The sequence below is a fragment of the Lonchura striata genome, chromosome 3 (assembly GCF_050655825.1).
Source record: "Lonchura striata isolate lonStrDom1 chromosome 3, ASM5065582v1, whole genome shotgun sequence".
NCBI classification, from domain to species: Eukaryota; Metazoa; Chordata; class Aves; order Passeriformes; family Estrildidae; genus Lonchura; species Lonchura striata.
This window is the reverse complement of record NC_140705.1, coordinates 109,540,002-109,556,104: the sequence shown is the minus strand read 5'-3', so window position 1 is coordinate 109,556,104 and position 16,103 is coordinate 109,540,002. Positions and strand designations below refer to the sequence as shown.

Below are 16,103 nucleotides of genomic sequence, written 5' to 3'. Positions count from 1 at the left end.
TAGGAAAGAGCCAAGGAACAAGCCCATGATGTAACTCACTTTTTCCTTGGAGAGGGAGATGGCTAATGAGTGACAAGCATTTTGCTTTGATTCATGGGAGGGAGAAACAGAGGGGGGAGGTTACAGTGAGTTAAATCAATGGGTATATTTAAGGAGAAAAAATGAGCGAGCACTGGGTGTCTGTAAGGGAAGTTGATGTAAAACTGCAACATGTCTCCCAGGCATGTTCCGAGTCAGGCTGCCAGCATTCTCCAAGAGGACGAAACAATAAACCACTTGATGTCTGCAAGTGAAGCTGGTGTTAAATCAGTCGAGGTGTCCTGGGGAGATTAGTGATGAATTACTCTGCAGAGTCAATAGAGATTATTTATGACGCCGGAGGGGATAGAGGGAGGCAGGCTAAGTACCATATCAGAAGTTATTTGGTACTTGTTGAGCTTTAACATTGCTTGAAGATGACTCAAGCAGTTAGACTTCCATATACTGCCACCAGATGTATGGGTGAGGGAAGGAGGAGGGAGTGCTCTGGGTAAAGATCCTTTTCCTTCCTCATCTGGCCAGTGTCAGGCTCCTGCTGAACAAAAACAGGCAGTATCTGTGCTATGAATGAATGTGCTGCAGCTGAGGAAAGGGGCACTGCATTTTGTTCTGGTCACATTTACTTCCTGTGTCGTGATTCCAAGATACATGACTGCAAGCAGTATAAGGCAGAGGGACTACAGCTTGAATTGTATGCTGTTCCAAATTGAGTTACCTCCAGCAGCTGGAGGAAGAGTGCCTGGATCTGCAAAGCTTGTAAGAAAGTCATTGCAGCTTTCCAATAGATACCAAAATGTAATTTCTTCAGTGGAAATTTTTGGGCCATAATTCCACTTTAATTTTGCTGTCTCTCTCATATGAGTTTTAGGCTCTGAGGGATGCCTCTTTTCAGTTTTAAATGGAAAGATTTTACGCATCTGCTTTAGGTTCTTCTTTAATCAGTTCACCTGCTTCTGTTTAAAAGCAGCACATCTGTTTCACATTACTGCTGGCCATCTTTAAGATTTGCTACATGGCTGGGCATGAGTTTTGAAAATACAAGAAGAGTCACTTGATTAACAATTCTTTGGCTGGTTATTCAGTTTGTAAATTGGAAGATCTGTGTTTTGTGTCATTGTTGCTTTTGAAAGGCATCCTGTCCCAGAAGAACGAGCCCGTTTTGGAAGAGTAAGATTGTTCTGCTGTAAATCCTTCCATACTAGTAATTAGATTGGTAATAATCTAGGATGCACACCTGCAGGCACCATGACCCCATTGCAGTCCTGTAAGTGACCAAGTTAAACTGCTTCTCAGCAGGGAACTGGCAAGCTTTCTGCTTTTCTCTACTGTGGGCTAAACCATTCAAACCAGATGTTTTTCTGCTGATGGCTGGCGGGGCACAGAGTCATCCAAGAAATCAAAGTGTTTGTATAACTCTCTGTCCTTGGGGCTCTCAATTATTTTTGAACAGAAGATGTTTTCAAGTGTATTTAAGGCTGATGAATGGCAGCAAACAGAATCCTTGGAATCCCTGGGCTCCTGGACAGGACAGTAAGATCAGTGGTAATATATGGGTAATATATGCAACACCCTTGTGTTGATGTACCTCAAACCTTTTTATTTGGTCCTGTTTGCTGCATCCCCAAACACACACAGAGGTACTTCCACTGTGTAATGGGTGATCAGTGAGTAACTGCTCCAGTAGTTTGCATGGAAAATACATGAAATGCACACTTATTCTTTGTAAACTCTGTGAAAGTAGCAACAAAACCCCTCCACTCTGGTGTAAATGGGCTGCTTTGTTTCATTCCCTCTCACAGACTGTTCCTGTGTTACAAATTAAGCCTAATCTGCAGATTTCAGATTCTGGAAAATGCAAAGGTGCTCTGTAAAGAAAAAAATAATTAACAAAATGTAGCACTTTAAAAACTTCAGACTCTGAATTCTTTGGTCATGTCTGTATGTGTCTCCTAGGGACCAGGCCCAGGGCCACCAGTTTCAGCCCTTCTCTGGTCACAGTGTTTGATCAGTTCAGAGCCACACAGCCATGGACTTCACTATTTAAGCCAAAAGTAACCCTTCCATTTTCTGATTGAGGCTGTAGAGCTTTATGCAGAACCTCATGTACTTAAGTTTGCTGTTTTCATCCAGTGTCAAACTAATGACCTGAAGTAAAAAGTTTCCAACCTTTTAATTGTAAAACTGTTAATCCTTATATCTCATCTGAGCATGGTGCAATTATGAAGCTTTTATCTTGCTTAGCTGGTATCAGTTTTCTGGTATCAGACCTTGTGGAAAGATGACATGATGACCAACTTGGAACACAATTCAATTAGCAGTTAGTTCAGAGATGTAATACTTACAAGGTCTCAAATACCTATTGATTCATGTTTTAGTTTCCAGCTGTTGGTTATATTGGGTAATATTAAAATATTTTAAGTTTCTTATATTTATTAATATTTCCTGTCTGTAAAAATAAAGCTTTTTTCTTTTGCTTTTACCATATTTTTCAAAAAATATGATTCTATCCAAATGCCAATGGCGATATGAAATTTCAACATGGAACTTCTTAGCACTAAGACTAAAATATTTTGCTTCATGCATCAGCCTGTCTCTTATTTATATTTGCATTTTCTGTTTCTACTGTTAATTAATGATAATGATAGTAGAACGTCCATTGAGACTGTAGACTTCACTCTTCAAGTATTTCTTTTTAGACTCTGTTTCAGTCTCAAAACTGAGACTTTCTTGTGGATAGCTTTCCTTTATGGCTCACTTCAATATTCCCTACTTTCCTGAAATGACTGAGTATTATGGGTTGGAATTGGTTCATTTCTTTGTTGACATCTGATCTGAGAATCACCAAGTTCATTTCAGGTATCCATCAGGCAACATCTTGGCAGTGACAAATTTTGACCACTCCTAATCTGTCCTGGATTTTGAGTGGAGACCTTGAGGCTTCTTTTCTTTATTGATTCTGTGTTCAGTTGTAGCTGATGACTCCTACTCATTGTACACAGATTGACAGAAGTAGGTGGTAAGGAGAGTGTAATCTCAGTACCTCAGATAACATTAAAAAGCTCTTGTTTTCAGAGCTTGTTTCACAATATGAAACATAGATTCACAGATGTTGTCTGTTCCCTTGTCATCTGTCATTGCTGACAGAGTGAGTTTATCTGGCATAAGCAGTTTTCTTGCAAGAAAGTCCTTTCTCAGTAAGGGAGTTTTCAGTCCCATTATTTGTTACTCTGGGAGATGCTTTAATATTCACAAGTCAGGGTGTTGCATGAGCTCGCAGTCAGAAGTCACATGGGCATGAAGGGTTTTACTATAGCAAAAGAACTTAATGAGGGAGGTATCCGGTATGGGGGAACTTGGAAGTACTTTTTATCTAGGAGGACTTGATTGTTATTAATCACCATCTAATTTTTGATGTGTGTTTGATGAACTGAAGAGGATAAAAATATATTATCCATAAAACCCTTGTCTTTAGAGCTGATTGATTCTTCCTACTGAATATTCTAGAATAGCAACTTCACAGCAGAGCTTACTGTGGTTGCTTCATGCCTGTTTGCAGCATTTCAGGCTTCCTACTTTCTGAATTGTCAGTCACTTAAGCTTTGCACTAATGGCTCAATGTTGATACTTTTGAAAGGTTGAAGCTGTCTAATGAAGAAATCAGACAAGCAATCTTGAAGATGGATGAACAAGAAGACCTAGCAAAAGATATGCTTGAGCAGGTGAGAAAGATTAAAGTCAGATACAACTTATTTTTAGAACCTTCACTGCCTTTTCTTAAGTACATGTCTGTACTGGTACTGCTGGTTTTTCTGCAGGTGAGAACTTGGCCCTGTCCTGTCAGTGGAGCTGCACATGAGAGTTTGAGAAAAGTATTTTTCCCAGTGTTGTTTGGTATACCTCTGTCATGTAACTGTCTTTTCTTGGTGTAAATTTTGCATGATTACAGGTGGTATGAGGTTTATTTTTATGTCCTCTCTTTTCCATATCTTTTCCCATCTCTGCTTTTTCCTGCTGATTATTTATTGTTGCTGTTGTTTTCATTTTCTTTTTTCTTTTTATTCATCTCCCTTCTTTACTTGCATTTTCTATTGGGAAGTGGCCAGGAACTAGACCACATAAAACAATGGTTAGAGCCAGGACTAGAAGGGATCTCACAGGAACATTAGAAGTGGAGCCAGGGACTTCCATCCCCAGGACCTGGTTGACTGTATAACTTGTGAGGAAAAAACCCCACAATTACACCACCATTGCCCAATTTTCCTTTATGGAAGGTGACAGATGATGCTTTTACCAAGAGACATGTGATAAACTTCTTTAGAAGTGTGCAAAACATTATAATTATGAACTGTCTAATAAATGTGATTCCTTCTTTCTGGGTAGTCACAGTGTTTAATCATGCACAAAATGCTTTTCCATTTTGGAAATTTATAGCCTACTTGTCATATTATCTGAATGACCACAGCTGCTCCAGAAGTCACTGCAAGCTTCTGATGCTCCACACCTTCAAATATCACATACTTGCAGAGTGCAATAAAGTAAAGCAAGGGGTAAAAAGCAGAGTGCTTCATATGCCTTGTGAGCAGATTTTTTGGGTGTGAGCTGAGGCTGTGTGCAGGGCAGTATTTATAACCATACTAAAGCACAGCTACCACCAGTTCTGTCAAAAAGCTGTCCAAGTATGAGCTTTTAAGGTCAGCATATGAATATGAGCCAGTGTCAGACACATATCCAGTTGTTTGGTTATTGTTTATTGTTTCAGCAGCGTAGGGCATACCCGAGAGAGATAGATGAGGCTTTGTGTGTACTCTGGGTATGATGGGTACTTCACTTTGTTTAGGACACATCCTGCTCTTATTTGCACCAATCCAAACTCCCAAGTAGTGCTGTGGGAATCAAGTTCTCTCTGTACTTCCCCTTGGGTAAGTTGCAGTAGCACTTGGCCTTTAGGATTTTGAAATGGGAAATTCCCCATAGAATTAAAAATTAATCTTAATGGGGTCAGTGAAGGATAAAGACAGAACAGCAAGCAAAGGTTTAGAAGAGGTCAGTTTTGTAGACACAGCTGCACTTTTTTGAAGTTATGGTCACACGGCTGAGGCAATGTAATGCTTCCCAGTGGTAGCAGAGAAATCTGAGGGCTCTCTCTCCACCAGGGTTTGTTTGTGCTCCTCTGTCCCCCTCTCATTTTCCTTGGATCTCACATCTCAGTGTTTGGTTTGTGTCTCTCACTCTAGCTACTGAAGTTTGTTCCTGAAAAGAGCGATACGGACCTGTTGGAGGAGCACAAACACGAAATCGAGCGCATGGCCCGGGCAGATCGTTTCCTCTTCGAAATGAGCAGGTCTGTTTGGTACATTATGGGAGAGTGCATGCAGGACTGCTTGGAAGCAGCTGTAATTGTTGCTGAAAATGGATCATCTGGCACTGCGAGGGAATGTGCAAGACCGTGGGCCAGCATTATACCCTGTGTTTGCCAGAAGCCTGTGAATGTTACAAATATTTCCGTTCACGATACAAACTTTATTGACAAGAAGCACTCTCTGTGCATAAGGGCCTGTGCCCTGACAACAAGCAGAAATCTGCTTCCTCTGCCTAAATTTCTGCACAAAGAGGAATGCAGATAAAAGTGTCAGGTGTAGTATAGCCAAGGGTCAGGATTTAATATAGATCCCTTGTTATGTTTAGCTATCTCATCTCCTCATCCTCTGACCCTCTTTCTTGTTGCAGCTTTGCTACACACCTGATGGGGATTAACATTTTGTTCTGCTAATGGAGGTGCAGCTGGCATCTCCCATGACTCATATTTTGAATATATTGGGAATTCTTCTAGCTCCTTTTCAGTTGAGACCAAAACACAACTTGAGGTCCACCATTTTCACAACAAGGTTGATATATTTGAATTATGTCCATAATCCCATGCCTTGGCTTCATGGTACTGAATATCCAACCATGAGATGATGTGGGGAGCATACTGACCCTGGGCTTCAAGAGTTCCTTCTCAATGTTGGCTCTCCTCTGCCCTTCATGCAGGATTGACCACTACCAGCAGCGGCTGCAAGCATTATTCTTTAAGAAGAAGTTTCCAGAGAGGCTGGCAGAAGCAAAACCAAAAGTGGAAGGTATGGTTAATAAAACTTTTGCTAAGAGTTGGGCAGAGGGGTGGGGAAGGTCAAAAGAGGCTGGTCTTCAAAGGAGGTGCTCTTACACGCATGCTATATTTGTAGAGCCATCAAGCCCAAGGCATGTCATATCCTAAGAAATTAGTTCTGTCTGACACTCTTCTTTCACCCATTGATGTAATAAAGTCTGTTCCATGATTGCTACACTCTAAATGTGACCTGACAAATGTGACAGCGTGCTGTCTTGCTGTGCTGCCAAAAACTTTCATGGCCTTTCTACGCAGGTCAGCCTTTCCTTCTCACCCTCAAATCCTTGCACCTTCCCTCTTTAAATGGCACATGAATGGATATTTCAGGGCACTGATGCTCTGGGAATGTGTAATTTAGAAGCAGGGGCGGTCTGTGGTTTCTGTACCACATCCATGGTTATTGCAGAGAAGGAGTGTATTCTACTCTACATTTTCAGAAGAGCTCTAGCCTTCCCTCTGTTCTCACTGGCTGTGCTTTTAGAGTGTGAGGTAACAGGAGAACAGCCTTGGTCCTATGTTCAGAGGAGCTTCCTACAAGTTCAATGTAGTGCATTTTCCTTCCAGTTGTCCCCATTCTGGGGGTGCAGGAAAGACAGTACACACGCAGTGTTGCAGCAGTTGTGCAAATGCCATTCAGGGTGTTTCAAATTATGGCCCAAGCATGTTAAAAACAGCCACTGTGCAATAACTTGTTCTTTTTTTTTGCTCTCTTTAAGCCATTCTTCTGGCATCCAAAGAACTCATCCGAAGCAAGCGTTTGAGGCAGCTCTTGGAGGTAGTTCTTGCCTTTGGGAATTACATGAACAAGGGCCAAAGGGGAAGTGCTTATGGCTTCAAAGTCTCCAGCCTGAACAAAATTGCGGACACCAAATCCAGCATAGACAGGTGGGGTAAAAGACCATAAATACATCAGTTACTGTGCTGCTGCATCTCTTAGCATAGTACTGAAAATGGGTTTTTGTTTGGTTTTTGCTCTGTAGACAATGGAAAATCATGTCTTATTTGACATTTAAGTAGTGCTTTTCACTCTTAAAGATTCTACAGCATTTAAGACCAGTTGTTAAGACAGCAACCAAATTCTGCTGTTTCTCTGGATAATGTACATATGATGTTGGATTGCATTTCTGCAACCTTATGCATAGATGACAAAATGCATTTCACAAAAACTGAAATAAGTCTGGGGAGGGGGAGGATTTCTATGGAATTTTCTCTTTCTACCAAAGTTTTATGGCCATGGTTTTTCAAAAAAACAAACAAAAAAAAAAAATCTGAGCACAATTTTATGTCTCCTGTGAAACATGGTGTATGTTTCTGGTGCAGGACTGTCACGAACGTTTTCTCTATGTATACCACTAATGAAACCACAAGGCATAACTCAGAGAGACTGATCCTGGTTGTATCTAGGGCAGATAAGGAAAACAGCTGGTTTGGGAATGTGGAGCTTATTGTTCATTGACACAGACTTCAGGTCTTTATAGTCACTCTATGTTTTGCCCCATATCCCCATACTGGTTCTGGAAATGAATCCAGCTGAGACTGGGCAGAGAATATGACTTTTGGACTCCAGCAGCACTAAGGTTTTCCTTGGAGAAAGGACGCTCCCTGGAATAAGAACCTTGCAGGTTCTTAGTAACTTGCACCTTCCGTGAATTTTAAAACCTGCTGAGACCATAGCTGTGGTTAAATTACTTCAGGCTATGACAGAATGAATGATGCCAGTAAAATGTCATAAGAAATTCATCCCTACCTAGTAGAGTTTGAACTAACAGAGTACTGTTCTGACTACCAAAATGTCCTTTTCTGTATTACAAGGCTAACAGTTGTATAGCTAATGTTGAACTCATTTTTGCCTTAATGTAGCTTGGCTTAATTTTTCCATATATTAAATGTCCTATGCAGATTCTGTTCCCTCACCAGTTCCCAGCTCCCAGGCTCCAGTCTGAGTGAAGCAGCAGCCATCTGCTATCTTCCCTGTTGTTTAACCACATAACACCTACCTAAAGTAGCTGTTATGGCTGTCTGCTCTCTTTACATGCAGAATTCCTTGTTTACTTTACAAATTTCCTTAAACCCTCTCCTGCATCCTTTGTACATCTCAGCTCTCTCTGCTCCTATTTGGGCTGCCATTGGTTTAGTGAGCTTGACCACTGCACCTAAGCTCAGCTGTTTCATTACTGCAGTAGTTTTCTTTGCAGCTTTTCCAATATTCAAAAACTTTTTTCTCTTCTTAGTCAGCTCTGGGTTTTTTTCCCCACATTGCCTCTGAGGACAACTTGCTTCTCCCTTAAAAGTTAATGTCCCTTTAGTACTATTAGTTGTTTATTCTCTGTAAGTATCTGGTGACAAATATTATACTGTGTTATGCAATTTTCTGTTCTGTTTCACCATCTACACACATGGATGGAAGCATGCTGGTGTTCTCAGAATGAATTAGGATACATTATAGTGCTTGAGGTTTTAGGAAGGATGGTTCATAAAGGACTAATCCATTTCAATCGTTTGCACTTTTCTTTCAGTAGCACAGCTGCTAACTGCTGATACATTGTTTATTTTGTTCAAACAAGTACATTTCCTACCCAAATATTTTCCACTGGTTTGTCACAATCCTTTCACCATCTTTTCCTTCTCGTGACCATCTTCCTTTTCATTTCTACCTTTTGTTTTTATTTTGTTTTCTTTAGGAACATTACGCTCTTGCACTACCTTATTATGATCTTTGAAAAGAATTATCCAGATATCCTAGATATCCAATCTGAGTTGCAGCATCTTCCAGAAGCAGCAAAAGTCAAGTAAGTCCAGTGCTATTACTTCTCAGAGCTGGAGTTCCCAGCAATTTTTGTTAACTTAGTTATCATAATTCTTTTTCACTTCTGCCTTCTAAACCCATGGCCAGCCTTACAGTTGTAATGCCTTTGTTGTAGATAACTGAATTGATAGCTTTACTTAGATGTTCCTGCATTTACTTTATTTCTGAATCAGACATTCTAACTAGGCTGGCTGTTGTTTGTGAGTCACTCACCATATTTTATGGTTGTCCATCTAAGGGTACTATTTTTTCTGGGTAATTGCAGGTTTGTTCTAAGGGTCAATTAGGCACAGAGGCTACAGTAAATCTTTTTCAAGAAGATTGTTCAAACTTTTGCACATACCAGTCTTGCACAGAAATATGGAAAGCATCATACTTTCTGCAAAAAGTCAATGGTCCACTTCTGGAAGTGTTTGTGAAAAATTAATACAGAAGTACAGAAGCCATCCCCCAAAATACAAACTGTTTTTTTCTCTTTTCAAAGCACTGTTCAAAAAATATTATGCATCATATTTACACAAAAATGATTCTTTGTGTAGGGAACTAGTCCAACTAATGAAAGAAAAATGAAAAAATAATTTATTTTCACACTTAAAAGGCATTTATTAAAGCTTTAGGAGTGTTTTTGAGATGTAATCTACTACTCCAGATATTTGGAGGGGAGGCCTGCTGACTCACAAATAGGTACTCTGAAGTTATCTGGGAATTAAAGATTTATTTTGCTCACAAGTCCTAGAAAAAAAAAGAAACTCACATTTATATATGATGAGCAGACATTCAGTGTAACAGGGAAGCATGTATGAACATTAACAGTACATTTCTATGCTCAGTTACAGTGTAAGCTGGCCCAGACTACCATATGGCAGAAGTGCAGATGGAAAAAACAATGTTTGAACTGTGAGGGAGAAAAAAAAATCACACGTAAATGTAGTGCTAATGGGATTTAGTAGTTATGTGGTGTAAGAATCATATGAGAGATAATCTGAGAGTCCAGTGATGTGTGTGCTCCTTGCTGTGTGTCAGCTGATAGCACTGCGAGCTGGCCATGGGGTGTACACTCCTGACTGAAGGGTGAGGAACAGCTTGCAGGGCAGATGTTCTGAGGGAAAAAAAAATACCCCAAAAATCCCAGTCTTCAGTGTGAGCCAGGCAAGCAGGGTTGGCTCATCTTGCATACAGAAAGTAGCACAGAGCATCAACAGATCCCCTTCCCCTGGTTCCGAGTCGTCCGGCGTGGCTGGTGCCAGGGGCCGCATCCCAGACGTGATGGGCCAGCGGTCTGTGCTGCTGCACAGCTCCTGTACCCCTGTGTAACACTGCTCTTTTTGTTTCATCTGCTCTGCCTCTGTCTCCCGTGCAGCCTAGTAGAGCTGGAGAAGGAAGTCAACAACATAAAGACTGGATTGAAAGCTGTTGAAACTGTAAGTATCTGAAGGCTTCCAAAGTGCCACGCTTACAATATCTCTCTCAGAATCAGGGGCACTATATATTTTATGATAAGATAAAGTGGGCTTTTCTTTTTTCATTCCTTTCCATTCCATTCCAGAATGCATTAACCAAGAAAAAACAAATAAAAGCTTCTCATGTGGAGCTCCTGCTGATGATCTTAGCAGAGTTAAGGCTAATGAAAAGCTTGTTTGATCTCAACCTGGAAAGTAAAAGGACAGTTTGAAAAATGGCATGGACTGAAGGAAGAAATAAAATTCATTCTCTTTCTTACTGAGGGATGGATGGCTGCTGAGCAAGTGTTTCACATGGCTCTTGGAGTAGTAGTAAGCAGGTAGAGCTCTGTTATATGCAACCCTATCCTCTATCCTAAGCACTCCTTGGGAAGGCAAAGGGAAGAATAGAAACTAGTTAAAGATGAAGCAGTTGAGCTGGCAAGCAAAACAACAATGGTAGCATTTCTTCTGCTACTAATGAAAGCTAGATTTTGGAAAATGCATTGGGTGATTTCTATGCAAGGATTACCTATTTACAAGGAACTAACAGAGGACCCTCCAGTCCTCATTCACCATGAGACACGACAGTGATGAGTTCATTTTTCTTTCACATGACCTGAATTTGCTTTTGCCTCTGGGGTAGAGGAAAGTATCTTTGTCCCTTCAGCAGCCCCCAGGCTGTCTGGCTGTTGCCAGCAGTTCATTGTGTAATTAACCAGTGATCCTCCTATGGAAAAAAAAAAAAAAAAAAAAAACTTTCCCAACCCTTTTTCTGGATTGTTGGGTAAGGGAGAATGCAGCAATGAGAAGAAATACTGCTCCATACATGGAGTACAGTGTTTGGGAATTAAAAGCACCTGTAAAGGGAAGGCTGACATGGAGTTCATGACATGAAGAGAGGCCCAGTTTTTGGCTGGGACAGACAATTCCCCCCCACCTTTGAAATGTGAGTAGCTAAATCTTGTTTTGCTTTCTTTAATCAGGTTATTTGTCCTTTTGCCTTGGCAGCTGACTTTTCTTCTCTTTTCTGTCCACGGGTTCCATGGGCAACCTCTCCTTCCCATTGAATCACCATCTTCCTGCCTCAGGCTTCTTCCTGCCATGGTATTTTTCTTCTGAGGCTGCCAGCACCTCCCAGTCTGCTTGCTCAGTTCGTGGTTTTCTGGCATGTAAAAAGCAGCACTATAGTAACAATAGAAGATCACTGTCAGGTGGAAGGGGGAGGAGGGGAAGGTGTGATTCTTGATTCTATTCCAGTGTGTTCTCACCACAGCTTTGGCTTCAGTCACTGGTGTTTCTTCAAGGCCCCTTAAGAATAGAAAGCTAAAAATAGTTTCACAGTCAGATGTTCTTAAAGGTACTATGAACCATTTGGCTTCCTGGATTTGCAGCTCACTTCTATGTAAAAATAAGATGCATTCATTTTCAAGTCATTCATGCAGCTGTTGCCTTTGTAGGCTGCTTCCAGAAGGACAGATAAGTAATGGAAGGGAACTTTGTCAGCAGAACCCTTCTCTCACACAGCAAGAAGATCATAACCACCACTTGGGAAATTACTACCATGGCTGAATCATTTCATCCCTCTAGAGAACCAGCAGCCCAGCCCACCAGAGCCAGTTCCAGCCTCTGTTGTGCTACTAGGATTAGTAGAGACCATTTCTAGAAGATTCAGAGGAATTTATTGTTCTGTGGTGTTGCTCTCTGGCTGATTACATAGTCATACTGGTTGCTTGTGTGGGTTTAAAGTTTTCTTGCATTTTGAGATAATTATTCTGAAGGGAATAACTGAATTTTTGAAATTGAAGAGCAGACCACCTGATCTTGATTTGACTTTGAAAAATGCTGCTCATGAGTAACAGTCACAAATGCCATAGCTTTCAATAGAGAGTAAGATGACAGAATTGTTATACGCACTTGCCAGAGAAAGGGGGAAGGAGAGAATGGAGCAACTTTCAGCTAAAGCAAGCTTCAAAATTGGAATGGAAGAGTGGCTGAAAAAAACAGGCATAATTCTTAGAAGCTTTAGAAGTGACATTTCTTGTATTTGTAAGGTTAATTTCAAAGTGAATGTAACATAGACAAAATTCACTACAAAGTGATGTACTGAACAGTGCTTCCAGGACTGTCCCTTGTGATGTGTTAGGAAAACCAGTGGGGAAGAGGATGTAATGCAAAGCAGGGGAAGTAGCACTTCTTTATTGTAGGCTTTCTCTGGCCACCTCCTCATTGCCTTTCCTGCCCCTTTTCTCCTTTGTGGTCTTTCCCTGTGGTGGTTACATTCTCTTTCCAATTCACACCAGATCAAAAGATATATCTTGTCACATTTTAGGTTGTTGATGGACAAAGTAATTCTTGGCATTCAGCAGCAGCGTGTGGAGCAAATCCCAAGATGTTTCCCAGCATAGATGCTTACAAACCTCCCCATAGGTGCTTGTAAACCTGCCCATTTGGCTCTGTGAACTACTGTTTTGACGAGCAGTAAGGGAGAGCACCCAACATGCATGGAGCTAGACTTGCAGCCAGCACAAAAGTATTTTTTTCCAAAGGGAACAGAGGGTCAGATCGTAACTTGACCTGCTGCTTCATGCTGCTTTCCCTACAGAGAAAGTCAGGCTTTATCATTCCCACTGATTACTCAGCTGAGAATAAAGATGAGGCCCAGATTGCAATTTCATTATCCCCATGAGACTGTCAACAGCAAACAAGCCAAGCACAGGCATGGGAGACATCCAGTCTCACTATAAATTACTCAGTTTCAGGAGCTCTGTAGCTCTCCCCATGTTTCAAGCATGATAATTAAAGTAAGGGAAGAGATAGTTATGGGTAATCTTGGCTTAAAACTAAAACACTTGAGCCAGAAAGAAAGGATCTTGCAATCAAATTTTTTTCTTTTTGTAGGTAGCAGACAAATAGATCATTGTTTCCTATGGTATTATGTAGTCTGTTTATTTTTACCATAACTCTTCTTAGCACAATAGCCCCAGTTTATTACTCTGTCACTTTCATAATGTCCAGGCTAATGCTTAGCAAGGTGCTAACAAATGTTGCACCTGGCATCTAGCTACTTGTCCTTCAGTGGGAGAACCAATTTTGATGCCTTTTTGCTGTTTACCTGGTGCTGTTCAGAGAAATAAAGAGATCTACAGCACATTTTCCCAAGTATGCAGCATTTTGATTGACCATGGGAAGAGACGATGGGGCAAAAGTCACTATTAAAAATCCTAAAGTCGCTTGCTAAACAAAGCTTTTTATCATTTGTCATTTTGTATAGGGAAAAAAATGCAGCACTTAATGTAGTTGATGTTTAAATTATAAAGTTGCTTTAGAAACTTAGCATGTTGATGGCATTCTTAGGAGTGGTTGTTGCTTGAGGATAAGTGAAGCTGTAACCAGGACCTTCCTTCATCCTGCCTTGACCTCCCCTTTCTTGCCTAGAAACTTCTGACTAAGTGAGAAAGTGGTGTCTAAACTAGAGCTCTGGATGAATGTGGGAGCAGAGCAGATGGACTTTCCTGCTTCCTTCCTCATCACTGAGGATTCTTTGACACTTGCCTGTCTCTGTCTCTCACTTCTCTTTTAGGAACTGGATTATCAGAAGAGACGCATGCGAGAATCAGGGGACAGGTTTGTTCCTGTGATGAGTGATTTCATCACTGTGGCCAGTTTCAGCTTCTCAGAGTTAGAAGACCTTCTCAACGAGGCTAGAGACAAGGTAAGAATTCCTTTTGAAGTGACTGGAGTTTCATCAGCTCGGTCAAAAGCCTGAATTAAAATGGAAACAGTGATTTAAGGTGCTGGGACTGCTGTGAAAACGTAATAGACACTGAAAATTGATTAGGCTGAAGTTTGTTTTTTTTTTTTTTTTCCTAATGTGATTTATATCCATTTAGAACATATTTTAGGCTTAAAAGAAGGATCACGCTCTTACCCACTTCTTTCTAATCTTCCTTCAAAGTATTCTTGTGTGGCACAGAATTGCAATGGCAGTGTGCATAACAGGATACCACACCTTGCCATGGTGTGGAAGGAAATGCCTTTTAAGGAATTGCAGAAAAAGGGGTTCTTTATTAGTGATGGTGACTTCACATCTTTTTACCTTCTCTTTCTGGTTGCATTCCACTCTGCTCATTCAGCTGGGGACATCTGTGCTTTGTCTCTTTCCTTAAAAACTGTACCTGGTAGTTTGGTGTCCTGGTTTCAGCTGGGATAGAGTTAATTTTCTTCTCAGTGGCTGGTACAGTGCTACACCAGCTATGCTTATCTTTTCCACTTCTCTCTTACTGGGTGTATTTCAATATAAAAACAGAAATACCAAACATGTGTGGTTTGTCTGAAGTTCTTGGGTTCTTCTTACACACCCAGAACCATGTGTATGTTTATTGTTCAGGTGCTGCAATCATTTTGTCCTTTCACTGTCTGCACCTCCATTACCAGACTGGTACACCTAGAGGAGGTCCTTGTTCTTTGCTGATGGCTGGAATCTGGCACTAATCCCTTTGTCTCTCAGCTGAATGAGGAAGAATTTATATGAAAAGGTCATAAGCATATGAAAATGTTTAGAGAAGAGTACATTTTAAAGTAAATTATATGTAATGGCAAATCTGCCCTTGTTGGCTGGCATGTTAAAAGTGCTTGGCTATATGAAGCAAATGGGTTATTTCTTTTGGATTGAATTGTTTCCACTCTGGTGTCAGTCCTATTGCATTCCTAATGAAAGCTGTGCTGTCGGATCAGTAGGCCTTAGATTTTGAAAATATAGGCTGAGGATCTTGACAGTAAGACTCCTCATTTGTCCAGTTCCTCTGCAGAAGTGTTATTTTTTGATTCAAAACCATTTTTTTACTGTGGAGATAAACTTGGTAATAGTGACTTGCAAACACAGGAGCCACCAGCTGTCAGTGAGGGCTGCCCTGGCAAACACCAGTGGGGCAGTAGCTATTGCAATATTCAGAGGGCAAAGTTAGGCAGTCTAACACCACTAAGGCTGTAAAAATAAACATTCTGGGGAGAATAATTTTTTTTTTTTTTTCATAGTATCATACAATGGGTTGAATTGGAAGGGACCTTAAAAATAATTTCGTTTTAACCTTCTCCCCCTAGCCATGGGCAGGGACACCACCTCCCACTAGACTGGGCTGCTCAGAGCCCCTTCCAGCCTGACCCTGAACACTTCCATTCTTCATTGTTGTCATGTTGCTTGAGAAAATTCAAACTACTTCCAGAATAATAATGTTCACACCATACTGGCTTTCTAAACACACACAAAAACAAAAACTTTACATTCTGTGACCCCTCTAAATTTACTGAGAAAAATTTGGTTTTTATGATCTGGGGGCTTTTGTATTATGACTGAGTAAATTTTTCAACTTCATTATAGTTAGGCACACATTTCTGGAAAGATATGCACTCTGCCCATGGCTTAGACTGCACACTTTTGGTTTGGTGTTAAAGATGGTGGTGCTCCTTTCTTTTTGGCACACCAGGACAAAAACCCAATGCAGATTCCTTATAAGTTCAGTTGGGGGTTAAAAATCAGCAAGTGGTACATGTCCAGCACAGCAATACAAGTTTCCTTGATCAGACACTTTCAGGAAAAATGCCATTCTTTTGCTTTAAAAATAACCAGAGAAACTCCCTGCAGACAGACCAGCATGTCTGGAAGTTGTTG

At 40.8% G+C, this 16,103-nt stretch overlaps 1 protein-coding gene across 8 annotated transcripts in view; it reads left to right on the top strand.

Moving 5' to 3' along the window:
- DAAM2 (dishevelled associated activator of morphogenesis 2) overlaps nucleotides 1–16,103 on the top strand; it is a 202,678-nt gene that overhangs the window by 172,773 nt on the left and 13,802 nt on the right. For all 8 annotated transcript variants that reach the window (XM_031504231.3, XM_031504232.3, XM_077781857.2 and 5 more), the window contains 7 exons: nucleotides 3,674–3,758; nucleotides 5,274–5,380; nucleotides 6,070–6,158; nucleotides 6,904–7,072; nucleotides 8,869–8,976; nucleotides 10,354–10,414; nucleotides 14,016–14,147. In XM_031504231.3, the coding sequence (XP_031360091.2) occupies nucleotides 3,674–3,758; nucleotides 5,274–5,380; nucleotides 6,070–6,158; nucleotides 6,904–7,072; nucleotides 8,869–8,976; nucleotides 10,354–10,414; nucleotides 14,016–14,147 (751 nt within the window). The remainder of the gene's footprint in view (nucleotides 1–3,673; nucleotides 3,759–5,273; nucleotides 5,381–6,069; nucleotides 6,159–6,903; nucleotides 7,073–8,868; nucleotides 8,977–10,353; nucleotides 10,415–14,015; nucleotides 14,148–16,103) is intronic.